At 38.5% G+C, this 25502-nt stretch overlaps 2 protein-coding genes across 10 annotated transcripts in view; both read right to left on the reverse strand.

Moving 5' to 3' along the window:
* Positions 1 to 25502, reverse strand: part of Nup205 (nuclear pore complex protein Nup205) — a 797639-nt gene that overhangs the window by 454178 nt on the left and 317959 nt on the right. The gene's annotated exons all lie outside the window — the stretch shown is intronic.
* On the reverse strand, positions 1404 to 4535 carry LOC137250041 (uncharacterized). The gene is made up of 2 exons (XM_067782257.1): positions 1638 to 4535; positions 1404 to 1566 (listed from the first exon to the last, which is right to left on the reverse strand). Exon 1 carries the CDS (start codon positions 4375 to 4377, stop codon positions 1852 to 1854), a length of 2526 nt encoding a protein of 841 aa, XP_067638358.1. The 5' UTR covers positions 4378 to 4535; the 3' UTR covers positions 1404 to 1566; positions 1638 to 1851.

Here is a 25502-nt window from a genome sequence, read left to right on the forward strand (position 1 = left end):
GTGTGTATGCATTTGCTGAAGCTACTGCACACTCGTTCCAGCAACAAGTGTGAATGAGGCTTGCAACATGCATTCAAATGGGGGTAGTTTTACAGGGTGGGTATAAAGGTGTTGCATCCGTACTTCAGTGCCGAGTACTGGGTATCGACGTGCACCCTTTACAACGATACATGGGGAATTAGCTAGCTGACACAAGGACAGAATAATACCGGACTGAAACCCTCCACAATGACCTCGCCAAGTGCAACACCACGAACACTCCAAAGCAAATCAATAGATACATAAACTAATAGAGTAAAGTTATTCCCGCCTTGAATTATATTTTATAGGAAGTATAAACCATTTTTTTTGTTCTGTTGTATGTATAACTGATAAAAACATCAAACACATACGTATATCTAAACACACCTTGATACTAAATATACCCACGTTTATATAAATACATATAATTTTTTTTCATTTTTGAAAATTCTTTTTGTTTTAAATTTTTTTTTGGGCTGAAATTTCATTCAATTGAAAACTTAGTTACACAAACATTTTTTTTATTATTACTATTTTTATTTTATTGTTATTACATCGACAGTAATTTCTTTTGCGAAGTTAGATTGCTGTTGTGGAGTTCGAATAACGAATCGCAATTCACACTGTTAGTTTTATCGTAAAACTTTCAATTTCTGAAAAAAAAAAAAAAAAAACTTGTTTGCTTTGAATGCTTTTTTATATCAATTTAAGATTTGGAGTTTAAAATTTTTATTTTTAAAATTCAATCTTTATAATTTTTGTATTTTTTATAGTTTTTTTCTTCTCACCTTATTTCTTTAAATTAATTTTTGTACTTTCTTTAGTTTAAATCTAATGTTTGATTTTTTTTATTCTTTGTATTTATTTTTAACGGGGTATATCCCGTTAATATTACCATTTAAATCCAATTACTTGAATTACCTCTTTGGCCGTTTTAATTTAAGTTCGGTTGTATTTTATTTGGTTTAGGGTTTTGAATTGAATTTCGATAATCCATTGAATTTGATTTGTATCCCATTTTTAAGCTTTGCAATTTTTATTTAATCTTTTTTGAAATTAGTTTTGTTCTTAAAAATTATTAAATATTTTTTTTTTTTTAATATAAAAACTCTATTACCACTTAATTTAAGCTTTACATTTTTTTCAATCAATTTTTAATTTTGAATTTAAATCTAGAAGTTAATTTCCCTTTAGTATTTTGAATTTCATTATCCAAATTGCTTTGTTTTTTTTTTTACTGTTAGTTTTAATCTAATTTCGAAAGGTTAACATTTCGTTTTTACCTTTGAATCGAAATTTTGAATTTTTTTATTTTAGTTTGTCTAAAGTTTTTTTTCAATCGAAGTTTTACTCTTGAATTTATACCTTTTTATTTTTATTTTCGCAAAATATTTAAATTTAATTCCTATAATTTTTTAAATATAAACGAGCTCTAGGCCAAATATTTGTATATTCTTAATAAAACACAATACGTGAATTTTTGATATACAATTATATTATTTAATTTGTCGATATTTCGACTTCAGTCTGAAGTCATCATCAGGACTAGGTACGAAAAGAACAAACATACATATTAAAATCATAAAAATACACATTTGTACAAGTACAGAACTTACATTTTTGAATGCAATATGTCGACTAGTGTAACAAAAATATAAGTTTACGAACAGTGCAAAGCAAATAACAATAAAATGTAAATAACACACAGCCGTTATCATAAACAAAAAATGAACATAAGCAGAAAGTTATCTAAATGAGTAGTGAGCGCCGCTCAAGTGATATCAGCTGCAGCCTGCAGGTGAACTCTTTGGTAAACAGTGGGAGATGCTCTTATCTATTATTGTTGTTGTTGTTGATCAGCTGCCTAAAGGCAGAGGCAATACCAATTGTATCAGATTTGAAGTTCATCCGTTTGTCGCTGGGTGTATTTATTATGTGCAGCATCTCTAATATGTAGCGTTTGTTGTAATTCCTCTCTTGCTGTAGAATTTCTACATTTTCTAAATTGGGAGAGTGTCCAGTTTCTCTGCAATGCTGTGTTAGCGCCGTTTTGCCATCATTAGGGTTGTTGCGATTTTTAATATTCGTTTTATGCCCGGAAATCCTCGTTTTTAGTTTCGATTTAGTAGTCCCCACATATACTTTGTCGCATACGTGGGACCCGTCACCATTACATAGAATTTTATATATCAAGTCCGATTTCTCATATTTATCTATTCTACTCTTGGTATTACTGAAAATTTGTCGCAACGTATTATTGTAGGTAAAGGCTAAATTATATTTCTCTTTGTCATAAATATTTGAATATTTTATTCTGTTAGACAGGCCTGACACATATGTAGTCGATTTATATATTTTATTATTTTCGGCATTTTTCCTCGCAGTGGGTTTCTTATAATAATCTCTTATAAAGTTTTTTATTATGCGTGTAGGAAATTCATTATTTTCTAGAACATTTATTATTATTTTAATGTTTTCTTTATGATAAACTTCATCGCTGATCGAGAGAACTCTGTTGATAAAATTTCTGGCCGTATTGACTATTGTAGATTTGTCATGTTTAGAATTAAAGTTAATTAATCTACCTGACGCGGTAGGTTTTTTATACCAATCAAAACATAATTGGTTATTCTTTTTTATAATAAGAGTATCGAGAAACGGTAGTTTTCCGTCCTTCTCCACCTCAATTGTAAATTTAATACTCCTGTTGTATCCATTTAGAATATTTAGCAATTCTTCCACCGTATCAGTTTTCACAATTGCGAAAAGGTCATCGATGTATTTGGTAAGCAAACGTGGCTTATAAGGGGAGTCATCTTCAAATTTCTCCAGTAATTCTTCCATTACAATGTCTGCTATGACGGGGGATGCTGGGGAACCCATGGGCATACCGCAGCGTTGCTCATAAATTTTATTGTTTAATTTAAAATATCTATTATCTCTAATGCAGAAACGAACAACTTCTAGAAAAAGTTCTTTTGTGAGTGTGGTGTGGCTCTTTATCTGGTTCCACTTAGATGCTATAATTTCTAAGGCATGATCTACGGGAATGCTGGGAAAAAGTGAGATGACATCAAATGACACGAGACTCTCATCATCATATATGTATGTATCTTTTATTTTGTTTTTAAATTCAATTGAGTCTTTTACGTTATATTTGGACGATTTGGTTATGTTCGTGAGAATATTAACCACATACTTGCATAAATTGTACGAAGGGGAGTTGACAGACGAACAAATAGGTCTCAAAGGGATATCTGCTTTATGAATTTTGGGCAGGCCATATAATCTAGGTGCATTGGACGTTTTGCTTATTAGTTTGTATTTCTCTTTTAAATCTATAACTTTGTTTTTAAACAATTTTTCTACAATCTCGTTATTTTTTTCTTGTAATTTATTAGTGGGATCTCGTTTCAATACCCGGTATGCCGAAATGTCATTTACCAAAAGTTGTAACTTCTTTTCATAGTCCGACTTATCCATTAACACGGTAACATTACCCTTATCTGCATTCAGAACCAATAAGTCTTTGTTGTTTTTTAGAAAAGTTTTGGCCGAGTGTAGGGTATCTAAAACAAATTTGTCGCGCGCGCTATTTTTGGGTTTCTTAATATGATCCCGTATTAGTGTTGTTAAATTATTCCTCTCAATCTCTTGCTGCTCTTTATCTTTGATAGTTTGAATGCAGTCTTCTCCGTCTGCTATCACCTTGAATAAAGGGAACCCACTATTTGTTGTTGGCAAAGAGTATTTTGGACCTAAAGAGAGGAGCCACTGAATATCTGTAGGGATCTCGGTTTTCGTAGTATTATGAAACCAATGGGGTATATTTTTAATGTTAAGAGATTGCCTATGTATGTTTTTGAGCTTCTCGAATTTTTGTGTGTGTGTTTTCCTAATTGTTGTTGTAAGGTTATTAATTAGGAGTTTCTCACTTTCAAAAAACGCGGTAGAATCTTCTTCATCAAGAGTTTGGTTTATTTTGTTAGTTAATGTGCTTACCTCTCTTTCATTTTGTTTCTTATGTTCATATTTAATTTTTATGATCAGGTTCAAGAGTTTACATTCCACCGTTTCTATAAATTTTGTGAGAGCCTTATTGATGTTGTTGGGCAAATGCTTGTTGTTGGTGTTGCAGTTTAGTACGTACAAAATATTTTTGGTGGCGTTGTTTATGAATTTGGGTGTTAAGCCAATTTTTCTGCAACTTACCAGAAACTTAATCGACTGTGTCAATTTAGCCAGCTGTTTTGTGCTTTGTTGGTATCGATTTGTGTACTTCTTGATCTCTATACCATACTTGCTTTTCATATGTCTGTAGGTGTTTTTGTTGGCGCGGTGTGCTCTCCGTTCCATAATTATTTTTGTTGTTTACGGCCTTTGAATTATAACTTTTTAAATATAAACGAGCTCTAGGCCAAATATTTGTATATTCTTAATAAAACACAATACGTGAATTTTTGATATACAATTATATTATTTAATTTGTCGATATTTCGACTTCAGTCTGAAGTCATCATCAGGACTAGGTACGAAAAGAACAAACGTACATATTAAAATCATAAAAATACACATTTGTACAAGTACAGAACTTACATTTTTGAATGCAATATGTCGACTAGTGTAACAAAAATATAAGTTTACGAACAGTGCAAAGCAAATAACAATAAAATGTAAATAACACACAGCCGTTATCATAAACAAAAAATGAACATAAGCAGAAAGTTATCTAAATGAGTAGTGAGCGCCGCTCAAGTGATATCAGCTGCAGCCTGCAGGTGAACTCTTTGGTAAACAGTGGGAGATGCTCTTATCTATTATTGTTGTTGTTGTTGATCAGCTGCCTAAAGGCAGAGGCAATACCAATTGTATCAGATTTGAAGTTCATCCGTTTGTCGCTGGGTGTATTTATTATGTGCAGCATCTCTAATATGTAGCGTTTGTTGTAATTCCTCTCTTGCTGTAGAATTTCTACATTTTCTAAATTGGGAGAGTGTCCAGTTTCTCTGCAATGCTGTGTTAGCGCCGTTTTGCCATCATTAGAGTTGTTGCGATTTTTAATATTCGTTTTATGCCCGGAAATCCTCGTTTTTAGTTTCGATTTAGTAGTCCCCACATATACTTTGTCGCATACGTGGGACCCGTCACCATTACATAGAATTTTATATATCAAGTCCGATTTCTCATATTTTTCTATTCTACTCTTGGTATTACTGAAAATTTGTCGCAACGTATTATTGTAGGTAAAGGCTAAATTATATTTCTCTTTGTCATAAATATTTGAATATTTTATTCTGTTAGACAGGCCTGACACATATGTAGTCGATTTATATATTTTATTATTTTCGGCATTTTTCCTCGCAGTGGGTTTCTTATAATAATCTCTTATAAAGTTTTTTATTATGCGTGTAGGAAATTCATTATTTTCTAGAACATTTATTATTATTTTAATGTTTTCTTTATGATAAACTTCATCGCTGATCGAGAGAACTCTGTTGATAAAATTTCTGGCCGTATTGACTATTGTAGATTTGTCATGTTTAGAATTAAAGTTAATTAATCTACCTGACGCGGTAGGTTTTTTATACCAATCAAAACATAATTGGTTATTCTTTTTTATAATAAGAGTATCGAGAAACGGTAGTTTTCCGTCCTTCTCCACCTCAATTGTAAATTTAATACTCCTGTTGTATCCATTTAGAATATTTAGCAATTCTTCCACCGTATCAGTTTTCACAATTGCGAAAAGGTCATCGACGTATTTGGTAAGCAAACGTGGCTTATAAGGGGAGTCATCTTCAAATTTCTCCAGTAATTCTTCCATTACAATGTCTGCTAGGACGGGGGATGCTGGGGAACCCATGGGCATACCGCAGCGTTGCTCATAAATTTTATTGTTTAATTTAAAATATCTATTATCTCTAATGCAGAAACGCACAACTTCTAGAAAAAGTTCTTTTGTGAGTGTGGTGTGGCTCTTTATCTGGTTCCACTTAGATGCTATAATTTCTAAGGCATGATCTACGGGAATGCTGGGAAAAAGTGAGATGACATCAAATGACACGAGACTCTCATCATCATATATGTATGTATCTTTTATTTTGTTTTTAAATTCAATTGAGTCTTTTACGTTATATTTGGACGATTTGGTTATGTTCGTGAGAATATTAACCACATACTTGCATAAATTGTACGAAGGGGAGTTGACAGACGAACAAATAGGTCTCAAAGGGATATCTGCTTTATGAATTTTGGGCAGGCCATATAATCTAGGTGCATTGGACGTTTTGCTTATTAGTTTGTATTTCTCTTTTAAATCTATAACTTTGTTTTTAAACAATTTTTCTACAATCTCGTTATTTTTTTCTTGTAATTTATTAGTGGGATCTCGTTTCAATACCCGGTATGCCGAAATGTCATTTACCAAAAGTTGTAACTTCTTTTCATAGTCCGACTTATCCATTAACACGGTAACATTACCCTTATCTGCATTCAGAACCAATAAGTCTTTGTTGTTTTTTAGAAAAGTTTTGGCCGAGTGTAGGGTATCTAAAACAAATTTGTCGCGCGCGCTATTTTTGGGTTTCTTAATATGATCCCGTATTAGTGTTGTTAAATTATTCCTCTCAATCTCTTGCTGCTCTTTATCTTTGATAGTTTGAATGCAGTCTTCTCCGTCTGCTATCACTTGAATAAAGGGAACCCACTATTTGTTGTTGGCAAAGAGTATTTTGGACCTAAAGAGAGGAGCCACTGAATATCTGTAGGGATCTCGGTTTTCGTAGTATTATGAAACCAATGGGGTATATTTTTAATGTTAAGAGATTGCCTATGTATGTTTTTGAGCTTCTCGAATTTTTGTGTGTGTGTTTTCCTAATTGTTGTTGTAAGGTTATTAATTAGGAGTTTCTCACTTTCAAAAAACGCGGTAGAATCTTCTTCATCAAGAGTTTGGTTTATTTTGTTAGTTAATGTGCTTACCTCTCTTTCATTTTGTTTCTTATGTTCATATTTAATTTTTATGATCAGGTTCAAGAGTTTACATTCCTATAATTAAATTTTTTTAAATTTTTTTTATTTTTATTATTTCTTCCTTGTCATCCCACTTGAATTATTTGAATTTTTTTTTGGGAACTTCTGTTTATTTTAAGTCACACTTGCTATCAAATCTTTATTTTGAATTTTGAGTAAATCCCTAAAATGTTTAGTTTTCGTTCAATTGCTTTAGTTTCTTTTTTAAGCACTTGACTCAATTTCCCTTGTTTTTGGCTTTTTTTTTTGAATTGCTATTTAATTTCGTAATTTTCTTTTATTAGTTTCGTAAAATTTTTTTTTGAGTTATCGGTTAAGTTTCTTTACTTGAATATTTTTTGTTTGTGAAACTTTTTTTTCTAAATTTTTTGGGTTCTGATTTTCAATCAGTTTTGTTTAAGTTGTCTTAATTTTTTTTTGGAAAGGACAATTGAAGGTCATTTTTAAATTTATTTCGCGGTTACTGCGCGTTTGAGATAGTGTGAATCCGTAGAGTGTGTCTGAGTACATATCTGACGGACATAACAGGGAAGAAAGAGTTTTTGGTGGTTTGGGCCTATTCAGCGGAGACAGGCGTATCACGCGTGGCTTTGCGCGTGCCCTTGGAAATCAGGTAGTTGGGTCACTGTTCAACCAAATTGATACAGGTATTCAACACCCGGTAGATTTCGTCCCTGTAAACTACTTTAATCAGTGCACTGCTAGGATTTTCGGCCCTTTCGAAGGAGGGAGCCGACGCGAAGCTAGTGTGTCCCTTGTGAGCCAGGTAGTGGCAAATAGGTCCGAAGAGAGCCTGAAATTTTCGAAAAAGACCGACGAAATTTTAGATATGGCAGACGACGAACAGGACGGTGCTGAGGGGGGCGTTGGTTCAGTAGGGAATCAGATGCCAGGGGTTCCGGCAGCTGGGGTTGCGGCAGCATCAGGAAATAGGATGGCGAACACCGATACCAACACCGAACAACTAAGTTGTTTGATGGCCATGATGGCTCAGCAAGGGGACCTAATGGCGCAATGGACAAACGAACTCAGAAATATCAAAACCTATGTAGCCAACATCAGCGGCCGAGTAGCAGAGATCGAAACCTCTGCAGCACAGGCATTGGACCACCGCTCCACTCTGGCATCGACGCCGAACAACAGAGGCCAAACAAATTCAGATGGAGCAGGCAACAACACCAACAAAGGAGAACGACGAACGGGCGGAGGAAGTCAGGCCACACAGGAGCCACAGCGTTGGAAGAAAATGGACCTGGAGAAGTGGCATATTAAGTTTGACGGCACGGATAAGGGGATTTCGGTCGAAAGTTTCTTATTTCATATTGAGAAGATGGGGGTGCAGCATCAAATCACTCATCACCAGCTGTTTACTGATTTCCATTGCCTCGTGTCGGGCGCGGCTTTGAAATGGTACTGGCAGGTGTTGGAAGATCATGCAGAAGATCCAAACTTCGGATATATGGATCTGAAGGCAGAATTGCTTGCCCATTTCAAAACCGCAGAGTCCGACTACGAGGTAATTCGGCAAATCATGGAACGAAAACAGTTGGTGCATGAGGGATTTGATGAATTCTATGGGGAAGTTCACAATCTAACGTTTAGGCTTCGGAAGAGAATTCCTGAAAAGGAGCTAATAGGAATCATTAAGGGGAACCTAAAGCCATATCTGGCTAACCTTACATTCTCATCGAAAATGGACACACTAGCCGAGCTACAGGCTGAGTGCCGGCGTGCCGAAAAGGTTATAAAGGAAAACAAAAGTAGGTCTAAAGGGGCGGTAAGCGAACTGGTCTACCTCGACGTACAGTTCCCAGAAGAGATGGGTAGTTCCAAGCCACTTGAAGCGATAGGGAACCCATTTAAAAATAGGTCGAACAGTGGTCAGTTACCTGAAAACAGGACACAAAACCTCGCACCGCGTGGTGCACCTGCCACAACGTCTACAACCGGTACCAAACCAACAATAAACTCTTTCTGCCCTCACCTTTCCACTTAATGTTGTGCTTCCCTTGTGGAATACCGGTTGACCATTTTGTGAAGAATCCCGCGGAAGCCAATAGGGAGACGCGATGCAAATATAGCTTCCACAACATGATCTGCTTTTCGTGTGGGGGGACAGCTCTTTTTGTGTTTTCAAACCTGCTAAGGGAAATGAGAATCTGGCAGAGATGACCGGGGTACTCAGCCAGGACAAGGAGCGCCCGGACAACAAACAATGAAAATTTTAAAAAGAGAAAATAATAATGGAAGAATAGAAAACAGTTTAGATGTAAGAAAGAAGAGAGAATTGAAGAGTTTACATATAAGGAAACTAGAATATGAGGAAGCCCGCAGGAGAATATTTAATGAGGATATAGTAGAAAGAAAAAGAAGCAGACATATTAAAAAGATACAAAAGATGAGAGAAAAGAGAAAGATGTTTAGAAGAATCAGGAGCAAAATAATTTCGACAATAGTCACTTTAAAGGGTGACAATAGATTTTTTGCGCAAACCAAGATAGGGGGTAAAGACACATTAGCTTTGTTACATTCGGGAGCAGGAGCATGTTGTCTGGGGAAAAATAGTGAGAAGTTTTTAGAAGGGCACGAAGCAAGGATCCTGCCAATAACACATCAATTTATTAAGACGGCAAACGGAGGAGAAACACCAGTGACAGGCGTGGTAGTATTACCAGTGATGTGGGATGAGATGTGCAGGGACTTAGAGTTTTTAATAGTACCAGGGCTCCAACAAGAAGTATATTTAGGGATTGATTTTTGGAAGATTTTCAACCTGAACGTAGTTAGTAGAGGCCCCAGGGTAAAGGCACAATTCCCGTCGTTCGCTGTCTTAGGATTAGGCCGTACCGGATTAGAAGAACATGTGATAGAGGTACGCGATGAGAATTTACCTGTTAAACAACGTCACTACCCCATCTCACCACCGATTTAAGTTAGTTTACGCCGAATTAGATCGAATGCTTAGTATGGGGGTAATCGAAGAATCCAATAGTAGTTGGAACTCACCAGTTTCACTTGTTATTAAGGGAACTAAGAATAGACTTTGCCTGGATGCGCGTAAGGTAAATGAGCGAACCGTCAAGGACGCCTGTCCACTCCCTCACATCGACGGAATACTTAGCCGGCTACAAAATACTAGGTATATATCAGCCATAGACCTGAAGGACGCCTTCTGGCAGATTCCGTTGGAAAATAAGTCGAGGGAGAAGACAGCGTTCACAGTGCCAGGGAGACCCCTCTACCAATTTACAGTTATGCCCTTCGGACTGTGCAACGCGGCACAAAGAATGTGTCGATTAATGGACAAGGTTATACCCGCGTCGTTACGTGAATGTGTGGTTGTGTACTTTGATGACTTGTTAGTTTGTTCGGAAGATTTTTCGTCTCATATATGTTTGTTAGAAAAGGTCGCTCGGTGTTTTCGCGAAGCAAACCTAACGATAAACGTAGAGAACAGCAAATTTTGTTATAAAGAAGTTCGATACCTTGGTTATGTTGTAGGTGACGGCTGCATTAAAACTGATGCAAACAAAGTAGCAGCTGTGAGGGACTTTCCCGAGCCGAAAACCCCGAAACATTTACGACGGTTCCTAGGCATGTCAGGCTGGTACCGACGCTTCATACAAGATTACGCGACTATTGCAGCTCCGCTGCACGACTGCCTCACCAAGGAAAAGATAAAGAAATTCACTATGACTGATGACGCTAGACGAGCATTTGAACAACTCAAACGAAGCCTAATATCGGCTCCCGTCCTAACGCATCCAGATTTTAACAGACGGTTCTACATCCAATGCGATGCATCGACAGACGGAGTGGGCGGTGTTCTTTTCCAACTCGACGAAGACAATAACGAAAGACCAATTGCTTACATGTCTGCAAAACTGAACAAAGCACAGAAAAACTATAGTGTGACAGAACAGGAATGTTACGCAGCGGTTCTAAGCGTAAAACGTTTTCGACCTTATGTGGAGGGCTTGCCCTTCACGATAATAACGGACCACGCAAGCTTAAAATGGCTTATGAACCAAAAAGACCTTGCTGGACTACTTGCTAGATGGAGTTTAAAACTCCAAAGTTTCGATTTTGACATCGAATATAGAAGAGGCTCACAAAACGTTGTACCGGACACTCTTTCCAGAATGGACATGGAAGAAATTAGACCCAGTGACAGAGTGATGGACATATGTCTAGACTCGCCATATTTTGAGTCAGACGAATACCGTGAGCTACAAAAAACAGTGACGGACAACAAGGATAAATTGCCAGAATTATGTGTATCTGACGGATACGTATATAAACTGACACAGTTTGACCGGGGGGACGTACTTCAAGCGGACCAAGCCTGGAAGCTTTGGGTTCCGTCGGAGCTGCGATCGGGGCTGGTAGAATCTGCTCACAGCTCACCTTCAGCTGGTCACGGTGGAATCCACAAAACTTTGTCCCGTTTACGCGAACGATATTACTGGCCAGGAATGGTAAGAGAAGTTTGCACTTTTATTAAAGGATGTGAAGTCTGCTCAGAAAGCAAGACACAAACTGCTTTTTACAAGCCCCTTATGGGTAAGCAACATGTAACCGAACGGCTTTTTCAACGTTGTTTGTAGATTTTATGGGTCCGTATCCCCGTACGTCTGATGGTAATGTTTATGTGTTTGTATGTTTAGACCATTTTACCAAGTTTGTATTCTTGAAACCTATGCGCAAAGCAACTTCAGCAAAGGTGGTGAAATTTCTGGAACGAGAAGTCTTCCATATATTCGGGGTACCCGAATACATCCATTCGGCCAATGGAAGACAATTCGTTTCAGGAACTTTCACCACCCTTCTAGAAAAATATGGTACTACCCATATCAAGACAGCATTTTATTCACCGCAGGGCAACGCCGCAGAGAGGGTCAATCGGTTCTCCAGATCGTAAGATCATTTATTAACGAAAACCAAAAATCTTGGGACCGGCATATTAGTTATACCGCGTTTGCACTTCGAAGTGCTGTCCACTCCGCAATCAACATGACGCCTTATTATGCCACTTTCGGTATGCCTATGATACTGCATGCAGCATCATAAGAGCTATACCGAAAGTTGGGGTCGCTGAAGGATGTTGATTGCCTGTTCAGCGGAGACAGGCGTATCACGCGTGGCTTTGCGCGTGCCCTTGGAAATCAGGTAGTTGGGTCACTGTTCAACCAAATTGAAACAGATATTCAACACCCGGTAGATTTCGTCCCTGTAGACTACTTTAATCAGTGCACTGCTAGGATTTTCGGCCCTTTCGAAGGAGGGAGCGGACGCGAAGCTAGTGTGTCCCTTGTGAGCCAGGTAGTGGCAAATAGGTCCGAAGAGAGCCTGAAATTTTCGAAAAAGACCGACGAAATTTTAGATATGGCAGACGACGAACAGGACGGTGCTGAGGGGGGCGTTGGTTCAGTAGGGAATCAGATTCCAGGGGTTCCGGCAGCTGGGGTTGCGGCAGCATCAGGAAATAGGATGGCGAACACCGATACCAACACCGAACAACTAAGTCGTTTGATGGTCATGATGGCGCAGCAAGGGGACCTAATGGCGCAGTGGACAAACGAACTCGGAAATATCAAAACCTATGTAGCCAACCTCAGCGGCCGAGTAGCAGAGATCGAAACCTCTGCAGCACAGGCATTGGACCACCGCTCCACTCAGGCATCGACGCCGAACAACAGAGGCCAAACCAATTCAGATGGAGCAGGCAACAACACCAACAAAGAAGAACGACGAACGGACGGAGGAAGTCAGGCCACACAGGAGCCACAGCGTTGGAAGAAAATGGACCTGGAGAAGTGGCATATTAAGTTTGACGGCACGGATAAGGGGACTTTGGTCGAAAGTTTCTTATTCCATATTGAGAAGATGGGGGTGCAGCATCAAATCACTCATCACCAGCTGTTTACTGATTTCCATTGCCTCGTGTCGGGCGCGGCTTTGAAATGGTACTGGCAGGTGTTGGAAGATCATGCAGAAGATCCAAACTTCGGATATATGGATCTGAAGGCAGAATTGCTTGCCCATTTCAGAACCGCAGAGTCCGACTACGACGTGATTCGGCAAATCATGGAACGAAAACAGTTGGTGCATGAGGGATTTGATGAAATCTATGAAGTTCACAATCTAACGTTTAGGCTTCGGAAGAGAATTCCTGAAAAGGAGCTAATAGGAATCATTAAGGGGAACCTAAAGCCATATCTGGCTAACCTTACATTCTCATCGAAAATGGACACACTAGCCGAGCTAAAGGCTGAGTGCCGGCGTGCCGAAAAGGTTATAAAGGAAAACAAAAGTAGGTCTAAAGAGGCGGTAAGCGAACTGGTCTACCCCGACGTACAGTTCCCAGAAGAGATGGGTAGTTCCAAGCCACTTGAAGCGATAGGGAACCCATTTAAAAATAGGTCGAACAGTGGTCAGTTACCTGATAACAGGACACAAAACCTCGCACCGCGTGGTGCACCTGCCACAACGTCTACAACCGGTACCAAACCAACAATAAACTCTTTCTGCCCCTCACCTTTCCACTTAATGTTGTGCTTCTCTTGTGGAATGCCGGTTGACCATTTTGTGAAGAATCCCGCGGAAGCCAATAGGGAGACGCGATGCAAATCTAGCTTCCACAACATGATCTGCTTTTCGTGTGGGGGGACAGCTCTTTTTGTGTTTTCAAACCTGCTAAGGGAAATGGGAATCTAGCAGAGATGACCGGGGTACTCAGCCAGGAGAAGGAGCGCTCGGACAACAAACAATGAAAATTTTAAAAAGAGAAAATAATAATGGAAGAATAGAAAACAGTTTATATGTAAGAAAGAAGAGAGAATTGAAGAGTTTACATATAAGGAAACTAGAATATGAGGAAGCCCGCAGGAGAATATTTAATGAGGAGATAGTAGAAAGAAAAAGAAGCAGACATTTTAAAAAGATACAAAAGATGAGAGAAAAGAGAAAGATGTTTAGAAGAATCAGGAGCAAAATAATTTCGACAATAGTCACTTTAAAGGGTGACAATAGATTTTTTGCGCAAACCAAGATAGGGGGTAAAGACACATTAGCTTTGTTACATTCGGCAGCAGGAGCATGTTGTCTTGGGAAAAATAGTGAGAAGTTTTTAGAAGGGCACGAAGCAAGGGTCCTGCCAATAACACGTCAATTTATTAAGACGGCAAACGGAGGAGAAACACCAGTGACAGGCGTGGTAGTATTACCAGTGATGTGGGATGAGATGTGCAGGGACTTAAGAGTTTTTAATAGTACCAGGGCTCCAACAAGAAGTATATTTAGGGATTGATTTTTGGAAGATTTTCAACCTGAACGTAGTTAGTAGAGGCCCCAGGGTAAAGGCACAATTCCCGTCGTTCGCTGTCTTAGGATTAGGCCGTACCGGATTAGAAGAACATGTGATAGAGGTACGCGATGAGAATTTACCTGTTAAACAACGTCACTACCCCATCTCACCACCGATTCAGAAGTTAGTTTACGCCGAATTAGATCGAATGCTTAGTATGGGGGTAATCGCAGAATCCAAATGTAGTTGGAACTCACCAGTTTCACTTGTTATTAAGGGAACTAAGAATCGACTTTGCCTGGATGCGCGTAAGGTAAATGAGCGAACCGTCAAGGACGCCTATCCACTCCCTCACATCGACGGAATACTTAGCCGGCTACAAAATACTAGGTATATATCAGCCATAGACCTGAAGGACGCCTTCTGGCAGATTCCGTTGGAAAAAAGGTCGAGGAAGAAGACAGCGTTCACAGTGCCAGGGAGACCCCTCTACCAATTTACAGTTATGCCCTTCGGACTGTGCAACGCGGCACAAAGAATGTGTCGATTAATGGACAAGGTTATACCCGCGTCGTTACGTGAATGTGTGGTTGTGTACCTTGATGACTTGTTAGTTTGTTCGGAAGATTTTTCGTCTCATATATGTTTGTTAGAAAAGGTCGCTCGGTGTCTTCGCTAAGCAAACCTAGCGATAAACGTAGAGAAAAGCAAATTTTGTTATAAAGAAGTTCGATACCTTGGTTATGTTGTAGGTGACGGCTGCATTAGAACTGATGCAAACAAGGTAGCAGCTGTGAGGGACTTTCCCGAGCCGAAAACCCCGAAACATTTACGACGGTTCCTAGGCATGTCAGGCTGGTACCGACGCTTCATACAAGATTACCCGACTATTTCAGCTCCGCTACACGACTGCCTCACCAAGGAAAAGATAAAGAAATTCACTATGACTGATGACGCTAGAAAAATATGGTACTACCCATATCAAGACAGCCTTTTATTCACCGCAGGGAAACGCCGCAGAGAGGGTCAATCGGTCGGCTCTCCAGATCGTAAGATCATTCATTAACGAAAACCAAAAATCTTGGGACCGACATATTAGTGATGCGGCGTTTGCACTTCGAAGTGCTGTCCACTCCGCAATCAACATGACGCCCTATCATGCCACTTTCGGTATGCCTATGATACTGCATGCAGCATCATACGAGCTATACCGAAAGTTGGGGTCGCTGAAGGATGTTGATTGCGAGGTGGAGACAAATGGTGATAGATTGCAGTTACTGAGGGACAGAATTAAAAAGGAGCTGAAGTTAGCATACGAGCGTAGTAAGAAAGTGTATGATACCAGAAGTAGGGACGTTAGGTTTAAAATTGGACAAGTGGTATACCGCCGGAATTTTAAACAGAGCTCCCAGATTGACAACTATAACGCCAAACTGGCACCCAAGCAAGTCAAATGTACAGTGCTTAAAACAATAGGAAATTCAATGTACGAGCTAGGGGATGCTAGCGGGAAAAGAATCGGGGTATACCACGCTAAGGATATATGTACAAAGTAAATGTTATATGTTGCATGTTAGACGTGGCACGTTGAATGTTATATGTTAACAATGTGATTGTCAAATACCTTACTAATCTTCTACTTCGGACGACATAATTATTTATCTACATGCTTGACGGTTCCCATATCTACCTTTCTATTGACGTAGGATTTTTAGCATTTTTGCACCCAGTGATTTTTTTATACACCTACTTGACCATTTAGTAATTATTAAACCCTTTCTTATTTATTTATGCAATTATTTATTTGTTAATATTTTTTTGTTTTTTGAGTCAACTAGCAATATTCAGCAATCTGTGATATTTTTTTTCTACGACCTTAATCCTTACTGTGATATATTTTACTAACAATATTGACAGACTACTAAAACTGTGATATTTTTTTTTTTTTAACCTAGAATTATGAGTGAGTTTGTGATATAATCAGTTAGCAGATACTTAGATATTGATGTTGTAAGTACGTGTATAGCAAGTACGTGTTGCACATACCCAGCTATAACTGACTTGGAAGATTTTTTTTTACCTGCCCGGCATTAATTCGTGGGTCGAGGCCACACATTGGGGTTGATGAGGGAAAAGACGCGTAGAAGGCTGCGTATGAATTTCTTTTACGCACACGCTCTATGGGGCAAGCCCCATCGGCGGATGCGAGCCTGTTACGCTAGCCTTAAGATACATAGATACATATGCCACCGGCAACCGTACTTGTTCTTGCGTTACACCATTATCGACAAAATGTGTCTCAACCAGGTATCTGCGCGGGTTGCGCAACATTAGTGGAAGGAGGCCTACACGTACAGGTATGAATGTGTGCATGCGCAAAAACGAAATGCAACTACACATGCGTGGGTGTGAATTGAGTGAAAGTGGTAGGAAATTCCGTTTAGATACGAATCGGGGTATGCGCACGATCGAGCTGAAGCTCAGAAAATCATTGCAAAAGTTGGATTTAAACTGCGTGGGCGTGCCGCGGAAAAGCTAAAGTAAAGTATAGTGGCGGTCAAGTGAAAAAAAAAAAAAAATCCATTTTAAAAGAAAAAAAAAATCCCGTAATTTTCGCAAAACGGTTTGAATTCCGTTCAATCTGCACAATTGTAAAGTACAAGCGAACCAACAACGAAAAGGAAATTTCGTTGGACACCCTGCCACCGGTAAGTACTAAGGTACAGTTTATTTAATTAAATTCCGTTTTGTGTCTTTTGCTGAAAATTTAAATTGTTGATTATTTCATTCTTTTTTCGAGAAAAAAAACAAAAAAGATTCACGTTTGAACTAAAACTTAATGAAATTTAAATGCAGAGCATTTTTCCAATTTTTAGTTACCTCTTTTTGTACTCGTAAGTTGAGCGAAGTTTCCCTTTTGCAATAAATGTAAAAATCATTAAAATAGACATTGATCTCAAATGACGCAAAAGATTTTTTTTTTGCAGACAGTTGAACTTTAGCAATATTATTTTTCGCCACGGTAAAATTATATAAATTATTCCCTCAGTTGACATAAATTAAAATTTAGCTAATTTTTCTTCAACTTAAACCTAATCTAAAGATTTTTTTGTATTAAACATAAGTGGAAGATAAAATAATCTCTTTAAAATTCAGGCTAAAATTGAATAAAAAAATTAAGTGAATAGAAAAATAAATGAGGTAGAAAAAAAAATTAAAATTTTTGGAAGTTAGAAATTAGTTAAAATAAATGGTGTAAAATGAAAAAAAAAATTAAAGAAAACCAAAAAAAGAAAAAAAAATTAAAAAGAAGACAATTTTATTAATCAGAATTTGTCTTGAGTGTGAATTTTCGAGTAGCAGAAGTTAATTTAAATTAAAGTAAATATCCGAATTAAATTAATGGAGTTTTCTTTTCTGAAAATGGTGTAGCCCTGTTGGTTTTTCCCAGCTCTCTTGTGAGTTTGTTTGTTCTTTTCAAAAAAGTATTTTCCACCGAATAAGAAAAGGGGTCCATTAACTACGAAGAAGAGCCATTTTGCATCGCGGCAAGAGGCTAGATCAAAAGTTAGAATCTATGAGGGCAACATGAGGGCAACATTTTTTTTACAGAAAAGAAAACGCTATAAAATTAACTCGAAATTAGTTAAAAGGAGAAAGCTTAATTGATTTGAAAAAAAAAAATTTGAAGTTGAAATGAGATTAGTAGGTGAAAACAGAAGGAAAGAACTTTTTCTTTGGTTTGCTTTATTGCATGCATATATGTATATATGTCCATACTTACTGCATTATGTGCCAATTGGGATTGGAAAGGTAGGGTATGGCTGGGCATACATATGTACATAGGTGCAGGAAGCAATAAAGGAGACGAGACTTATGATATTCAGCCTGTAGACAATTTTTCGTTTTTTTTTTTCTTGTTTCTTTTATAGATTTTGTGGCAGGACCTAGGAACATTTTTTAAAGGGAGTGATTGGAAAGTTTGGAACACATATGTTCCAACGACATATGTAGCGCACTGGATTGCCGTGGAATGTCATAGAGAGCAGGGAAAGAGAGAGAACGAGAGAAAGAGAGAGAAACTTCCAGGCTAGAGAGTGATCGTGGCCTGCAAGCGACATTAACTGAGCGAAAGCCAGCGCCCACGCCAACGCCAACTTTCAACAGAGGAAGCCAGCCAACGTCAGCAGCAGCGACAGCATCACCACCAACAACACGACAGCAGCACCAGCGACGACGTCACCACCAATACAATCGAGCCCAAGGAGTGCAAATGAATGTTAATAGGAATCACTGTTTTTTTATTTTTTGATAATTTTGTATTGATACACTTGTTTGCATGCGTTCCATAATATCTCTATAGAAGTTTTTTTTTTATATAAAATTTTTTTTTGGATTTCTTTATTGCTAGTTTTATAGGTTAAAATTACCTTTGAACTTTTCCTTCTTGCATTTACGTTTTTTTTTTTTTTTGTAATTTTTATGCGAAAACCTATCCCAAAAATTAATTTTCCTTTGAAAGTTTTGTGGTCAACTACACCTTTGGCTCCACGCGGTTCCAATATTGAAGCCAACCCTTTCTTGTTGTGCTAGTGTTGGCTTTGGAGATTTTTTTTGGTTCGATAACACATGCACACGCGGTCTGGTTAGCTTCTTTTAAATTTTCTTTCTTTTTTTATACTTTTGTTAGCGTTTAGTAATCATTAATTAAATTCACTTCTACTTTTATTTGGTTTCTGACCGAACTAATTTCTACTTATTTTGCACCGCTTATTCTGGCCCACTCGACGCCCGCTATCGCGAGTGAGTGAGCGCGATATCAATAGTAAGAAATCATTGAACCTAGTTTAGGTGGTAAATGGTTTCTATGTACACATAGGAAGGAACATATGTATGCAAAATTCTTTTCCTCACAGGTCCCCCACAGTTTGCAGGCGCCTTCAATGCTGATGTGCTGATCAGGTGAGTGAGTAAAAGATCATGCTTGTTTTTCTTTTGTCACACGTATATACATACATATGTAACAAACAATCTCTTTGCTGTGTGCATGCCAAGTACCTTAGCCTAGGTCAGGGATTTTTTGCTTTTCACACACAGTAAATTTTTGATGCACAGATTTTTTTTCTGTTGTGTTTTGGGGTAATAGTATTTAAAGATACAAAGGGTATCTTATATATGGTTATACCAAGTAATTGGCCGACACCACCTGCATTAGGGTGTACCTAAATTACTTTTAAAATTTTCTTATTTTTTTTTTTTTTGTAACAATTATTTTTTTTTTGTTTCAATTTAATCGTTTTTTTATATACCATATTTTTTTTGTATTAGGATACGTCTAACGATGAATTGAATAAGTTAGTCTAAATTTTAAATTAAATTACATTTTTTAAATAAGAAAATTAAGTTTATTTCGAATTACATTTTTTTGATTGAAGAACATTTTTAGGCAGTAGATTTATGCAAAGTATTTTTTTGTTTCTTTTTATAATGAATAAAAATATGTTTATAACGTTTGGTAACTTAAAGGGTTGAACATTTTATTTTTAATAATGGAGGGCTAAATCCATATTCTTTGGTGCGGGTGTTGTCCTTGGGTTGAAGGGGGAAGTGGGAGGTGATGATCCGATAGACCTTAGACAGACGGACTTGAGTCAGGCATTGGGGGCGTCGTAAAATTAGAGGAGTCAGCACGGCGCCTATGGCTTCGCGTAAGATGTGCGAAGAGGGTGGGTAGACTCCCCCTGACTCTGGACGGGCCTTCTTTCCTTTTTTTCTTCCATTTCCTACTTTCCCTCTATTTACGTATTCTCCTCTAGGCATGAACCACTTTTTTTTGTTTAGATAACTGCGGGTAAGGCAGGTGTGCAAAACCACACCCCATCCGACGAGCTAGCAGGGGCTTGCAACCATGCCACGTGCCACCTCCGCCTTACCATTAAAAGTCAGTATCGCAACAATTCATATAATTAGTTCAATTTAGTTTGATACTTAAACCGATGAGAAAATTAAAGTTTGCGAAACGATACATGCGTAGCGGTAGAATCGTATGATGCTGCTGGCATTGAACTTGCATTCGCTTTGTATGTACATAGGGATAGGCCTACGTATGTAAATATGTATGTATGCTTGTTTATTAGGCAAATGCATACTAGTGAGCGCTCAACAGCTTTAGTAGTCTATGCAGTTATTATGTATTAAATATGATGTCATGTTGAAGGAGTTGAATGACTTCCGACATATGACGATACCGCAGAGGTTCCCAAGTAGTTATTACGATGGAACAAAGTAGTCTGCGGTTCCCAAACATACCGCCACCCCTGAACGACGCGTTCAGAAAGGCAATGTCGCTAGCTTTGAAATTGGACGCTTGTGTTCTCCTTTGCTGGTTTTGATGGTAAGCACACGTACTATATCATCTCCTTTGTGCACTTCGACGATGCGTCCTAAAATCCACTTTGATGGTGGGAGATTAGGTTCTTTCAATACGACCAGTTTGCAGATTTCAAGATTAGTAGTGGACTGTTGCCATTTATTCCTCTGTTGTAAAGAGGTTAAGTACTCAGTATTCCAGCGTTTCCAAAAGCCTTGAACCATAGCCTGCAGATGGCGCCAATGTTGTTTTAAGTTAAAATTTGTAGTTAAAGCAGATGGCTCAGGCATACATGTATACGGTTCGCCATTAAAAAATATGCCGGAGTAAGAGGATCGAGATCTGTATCAGAAATGCTGCACAGAGGTCGTGAATTTAAAATAGCTTCGATTTGACATAGTACCGTGCTGTATTCTTCGAACGTAAGTAGGCCGTCTCCAATCGCTCTTCTCAAATGTAATTTTATAGGTCGTACTCCAGTTTCCCACAATCCTCCAAAATGTGGTGTTGAGGGTGGGATGGAATGCCAATTATCGCCTTCGTTTGCTAAGGATGGAGCCACCTCTGCCCGATCTTCAGGAAATATTGAGAGCCGTTGAAGTTCATTTAAAGCTCGTTTCGCACCGTGGGAGGTGGTACCATTATCGAATAAAGGTCACTGGGCTTTCCTCGGCGTGCAATAAATCTGCGAAAATAAGTTAAAAAGGCATCGGTTGTTAAATCCCTCACCAATTCGATGTGTAGGGCTTTAGTAGACAGACAGACGAATATGGCAAACCAAGCTTTACCAATTTTTGGATTTCGCGTTTTTGAATACTTTATGCGTACAGGGCCAACTTAGTCAAGTCCGCAATGTAGAAAACACCGACTGGGCTGAACTCTTGCTGATGGCAGATTACCCATAAGTTGAGTGCTGGTTGCTCTTCTTTGCAAGAAACATGTTTTGCAACCAAATATGACCTTCCTTACTAAGTTTCTGCAGCCCAAAATCCAAAATTGTTGACAAACAAGAGCGAACGTCGCTTCGACACCTGCGTGCATATTGATTTCGTGCGTATGTCTTACGATGAGTAGCGAAATTTTGGCGTCTTTAGGTAGTATAATCGGAAACTTTATATTGGAATTTATATCTGCATGTTTAATCGACCACCAACCCGAAGTACACCTGATTCGTCTATGAATGGCGAATAGCGGATCAGCGTAGATTTGCAATGTAGTTGTTGTAAATTTTGTAATTGATCAATGTCTTTAAAGAATGCATGAGCTTGCGCGCCTTTTAGTAATTTGATTCTAGCTTGTTGGAGCTCATATGTAGATAAAAACGAGATCGCCGCCTTACGATTTTCCTCTACGAGTACCAACGGGTTCGATGACGATATATTGAATTTAGTGTTAGAAGGCCACGATGGTTCAGTGAGTGCTAACCAGCTGGGCCCTGACCACCAAAGCGTATGCTCAATTAGCTCTGTAGGTAGAATACCACGAGAGGCACAGTCAGCAGGGTTGTCTTCGGATCGAACATGTCTCCATTGACTTCGAGGAATTACGTCTAAAATTTCTGCGGTTCTGTTGCTAACAAACGAAGTTCCACAGGCTTTGAAGGATATGAAATGTATCGTGGTATCTGTAATTGTTTTAAATGATGGACCTCCCCCATATAATTGCACCATCGTTTGCATAAGGCCTCCGGTAGTGGGTCATCCCAACCAAGGCCGTAACACCAGGACTCCTAGAATAAAACTAAAAAAAAAACCACAATAGGTGCAACCATACCTAATGAATCGTAAATCTTGGAAGTTTCTGACAACACCATTCGCTTCGTAGGTTTCGGCTCAATTACAGGATCACCAATACTCAAAAGTGGTTGATCGCTAGACGGATTCCAATGTAGCCCCAGAATTTTTACAGATGTTGCAGATGTTTGAGAGTGTATGGCAATTGAATTAAATTCGCAGATTGCTTTTGGTAAAGTTTCAAGCAGAGGCCAACAATTTGAGCTCCACTTTCTCAAGTTGAAATTAGCTTTTGATAAGAGTTCTATAAGTTCATTCTTCAGAGCTATCAGATCTTCGACGGTGTCGCATCCAGTGGGTACCTATGTCATCTACGTATGCATCGTGCTCAAGAACGCGTGAAGCATTGGGATATTCCGCTTTGTAGTCTTCCGCAATTTGTTTTAAAACTCTCACAGCCAGAAAAGGAGACGGCGCAAGCCCATAAATAACAGTTAGCAATCGGTAATGTTGAAGTTCAGCTGTTTGTTCATGCCTCAGTACAATGCGTTGATAATCAGTTTGTTCTGGATGCACCCTTATGCCGCGGAACATTTTCTCAATATCGGTTGCGAACACATACCGATGCCGGCGGAAACGTAAAAAGACGCCAAACAAATCGCGTTGAATCGGTGGACCAATATGTAACCGATCATTCAATGAATACCCAGGGGAATCTTTAAGCGAACCATCAAAAACTACCCGGCATTTGGTTGTTGAACTGTCAGCCTTAAGTACGGGATGATGTGCTAAATAAAACCGTTTTGAAGTACTCACATTAATCTGCTGCTCTGAAATCAATTCCATGTGTCCCAACTCAAGATATTCATTTAAAAATGCTGTGTATTGTTGCTTTAGCGCAGTTAGACGTTGCAGTTGCGGCAAAGTGTCATCGATGGGTTTGATATCGGCTTTAAATGGATATTTGACCACATATGTCCCATTCTCAGCTCGTTGCACTGTTGAAGAAAAATACTTTTCTACCGGATCGTGATCGGCGATTTTACTCTTCAATGATTGTAAACTAATAATTTCTAAAAGTGATCGAACTAGGTAATCTACATCTTCCAACGCGTGATTTACTGGCACCTGGCTTGGACACACCGCCTCAGATAAACATGACCCCCCAGTGATTACCCAACCGAATGAACTATTTAAAGCAGTCAAAGTTTGATTGTTTAATTGTATCTTTGCACTCGTTAAAATCTTCCAAAGTTGATCAGAACAGAGAATCATGTTGATTGGACCAGGAATTCCGAGAGTTGGATCTGCTAATGATAATTGATTTATTTGCTTAAGGGTTTGCTCGCATAAATAAATTGATTGAGGTGGTAGTATTGAAGTCAGCTTCTGAAGAATAAGCGCTTCAACCTCAACATTATTTTCGTTATTTGCAGAGAGTAGTGTAAGAACTACCCGACCTCGAGTATTGCCGACGCTTTTGATGATAGCCCTGCAATTGGAACACGGGCATGCTTGCGCTCTACGCCCACCAACTGAACAAATGCTTTTGTAACGAATGAAGCTGTTGACCTAGTGTCAATCAGCATTCGTCAATTTACCACAGTGCCCCATTTATCACTCGCCCTAGCAAGAACGGTAGGTAAAATTGGTTGCGACGAGATTTTGACTTTTTGAATTGTATGATTAGTTACTCACAATAGGTTGAACTGTACTACTTGTTGCATTTTCAACATTGGCTACACTTTGTCTTTCTAAATCTTTGGGCTTGGCATTATTTTCAAAATGTAATAAAGTATGATGGGCGGAAGAACAAACACTGCATTTCACAGTGCTCAAACACTTGTTAAACTGGTGGGAGCTACCAAGGCAATTAAAGCACAATTAAGCATTAAGTCCTCGAATGACTTCATCTGCTCCGTCGATTATTTTCCGCAAAGAATTCGCATTTTCCGTGTGGCAAATAGGTAGAGATAAAAAGGATTGAATAGACGATCGTACGATAAGCGGTTTACGATCATATCGCTGTGTCAGACGATCCCATGCCTCCAAATAATTTGCATCTGTCAGCGCCAAATGCTTCACCAGCTGCAAGGCTTCTACAGCTAGGTAGGACTTCAAATAATGAAATTTTTGCGTAGGTGTTAGATTATTCTTTTGGTCGATGGCACCCGTAAATAAATTCCTGAACGAGGGCCAATCTTGATAACTACCGTAAAACTTTGGTACTTGGATTTTTGGTAAGTGGATATTCGAAATATTTTGTGTTTCATTTAGGCGTTCGAGGAAAGCAGCTTGTTGACCAGCCAACTTGTTGATCGAATCTTCATTCGACGCACCTGGCAGGTCTCGAGTCTTGCCTTTCAGTGCGGTAGACAGCAATTCATGAGCCGTAAAATACTTATCCTCGTAGTCCAGTATGTCGTCTACTGGATCTACGAACCCGTCTTGATCCTCGTACTCGTAGAGCTGCTTGCTAAATTCAGACAACTCACTAAAACTTAGCTCTAGCTTTTGTAAGCGATTTGCCAAGAGCTCCGCGTTGACTGTCTCCTCAATATTTTGAGCTGCATCATATGCACGGGATATGTTTGCCTTAGCCCAACCACGTCTTCTCGTCAAAACATTCATTTTGTTAATTTAAATTTAAATATTTTATAAAAATTTCAAGTAGGTATTTCACTATTTGCAGTTAGTTATTTTTTCTCAAATGAACGACTCTATGTTGCAACGTCTTAACTTTTTTCGTTTTGATATAAAAATGAGCTATTGAATTATTGTTGTACTATTTTAGCTCCATAGATAAGACTTTTTCCCCACTTTCACAGTTTAAAGCAGTTAGCTTTTTTTGTATTTATTTTACAAGGTTTCAAATGATTTTGTTTTTTTTGCAAATGAACTAGGTATTTACAAATGAAATGTAAAATTTTTTCTCAAATAAAACACACAGCTTTTGTATTTGTTTTATGATTTAGATATAAGAAAGTATCGCCACTTCCACAGTTTAGTTTTTAGATATTTTGTTCCAAAATGAAATGTT

The sequence above is a fragment of the Eurosta solidaginis genome, chromosome 4 (assembly GCF_040869045.1).
Source record: "Eurosta solidaginis isolate ZX-2024a chromosome 4, ASM4086904v1, whole genome shotgun sequence".
Classification (NCBI taxonomy): domain Eukaryota; kingdom Metazoa; phylum Arthropoda; class Insecta; order Diptera; family Tephritidae; genus Eurosta; species Eurosta solidaginis.

Bases quoted from the DNA above. Each gene is read 5' to 3' on its own strand.
- LOC137250041 (XM_067782257.1), bottom strand. From the start codon at position 4,377: ATGGAACGGAGAGCACACCGCGCCAACAAAAACACCTACAGACATATG.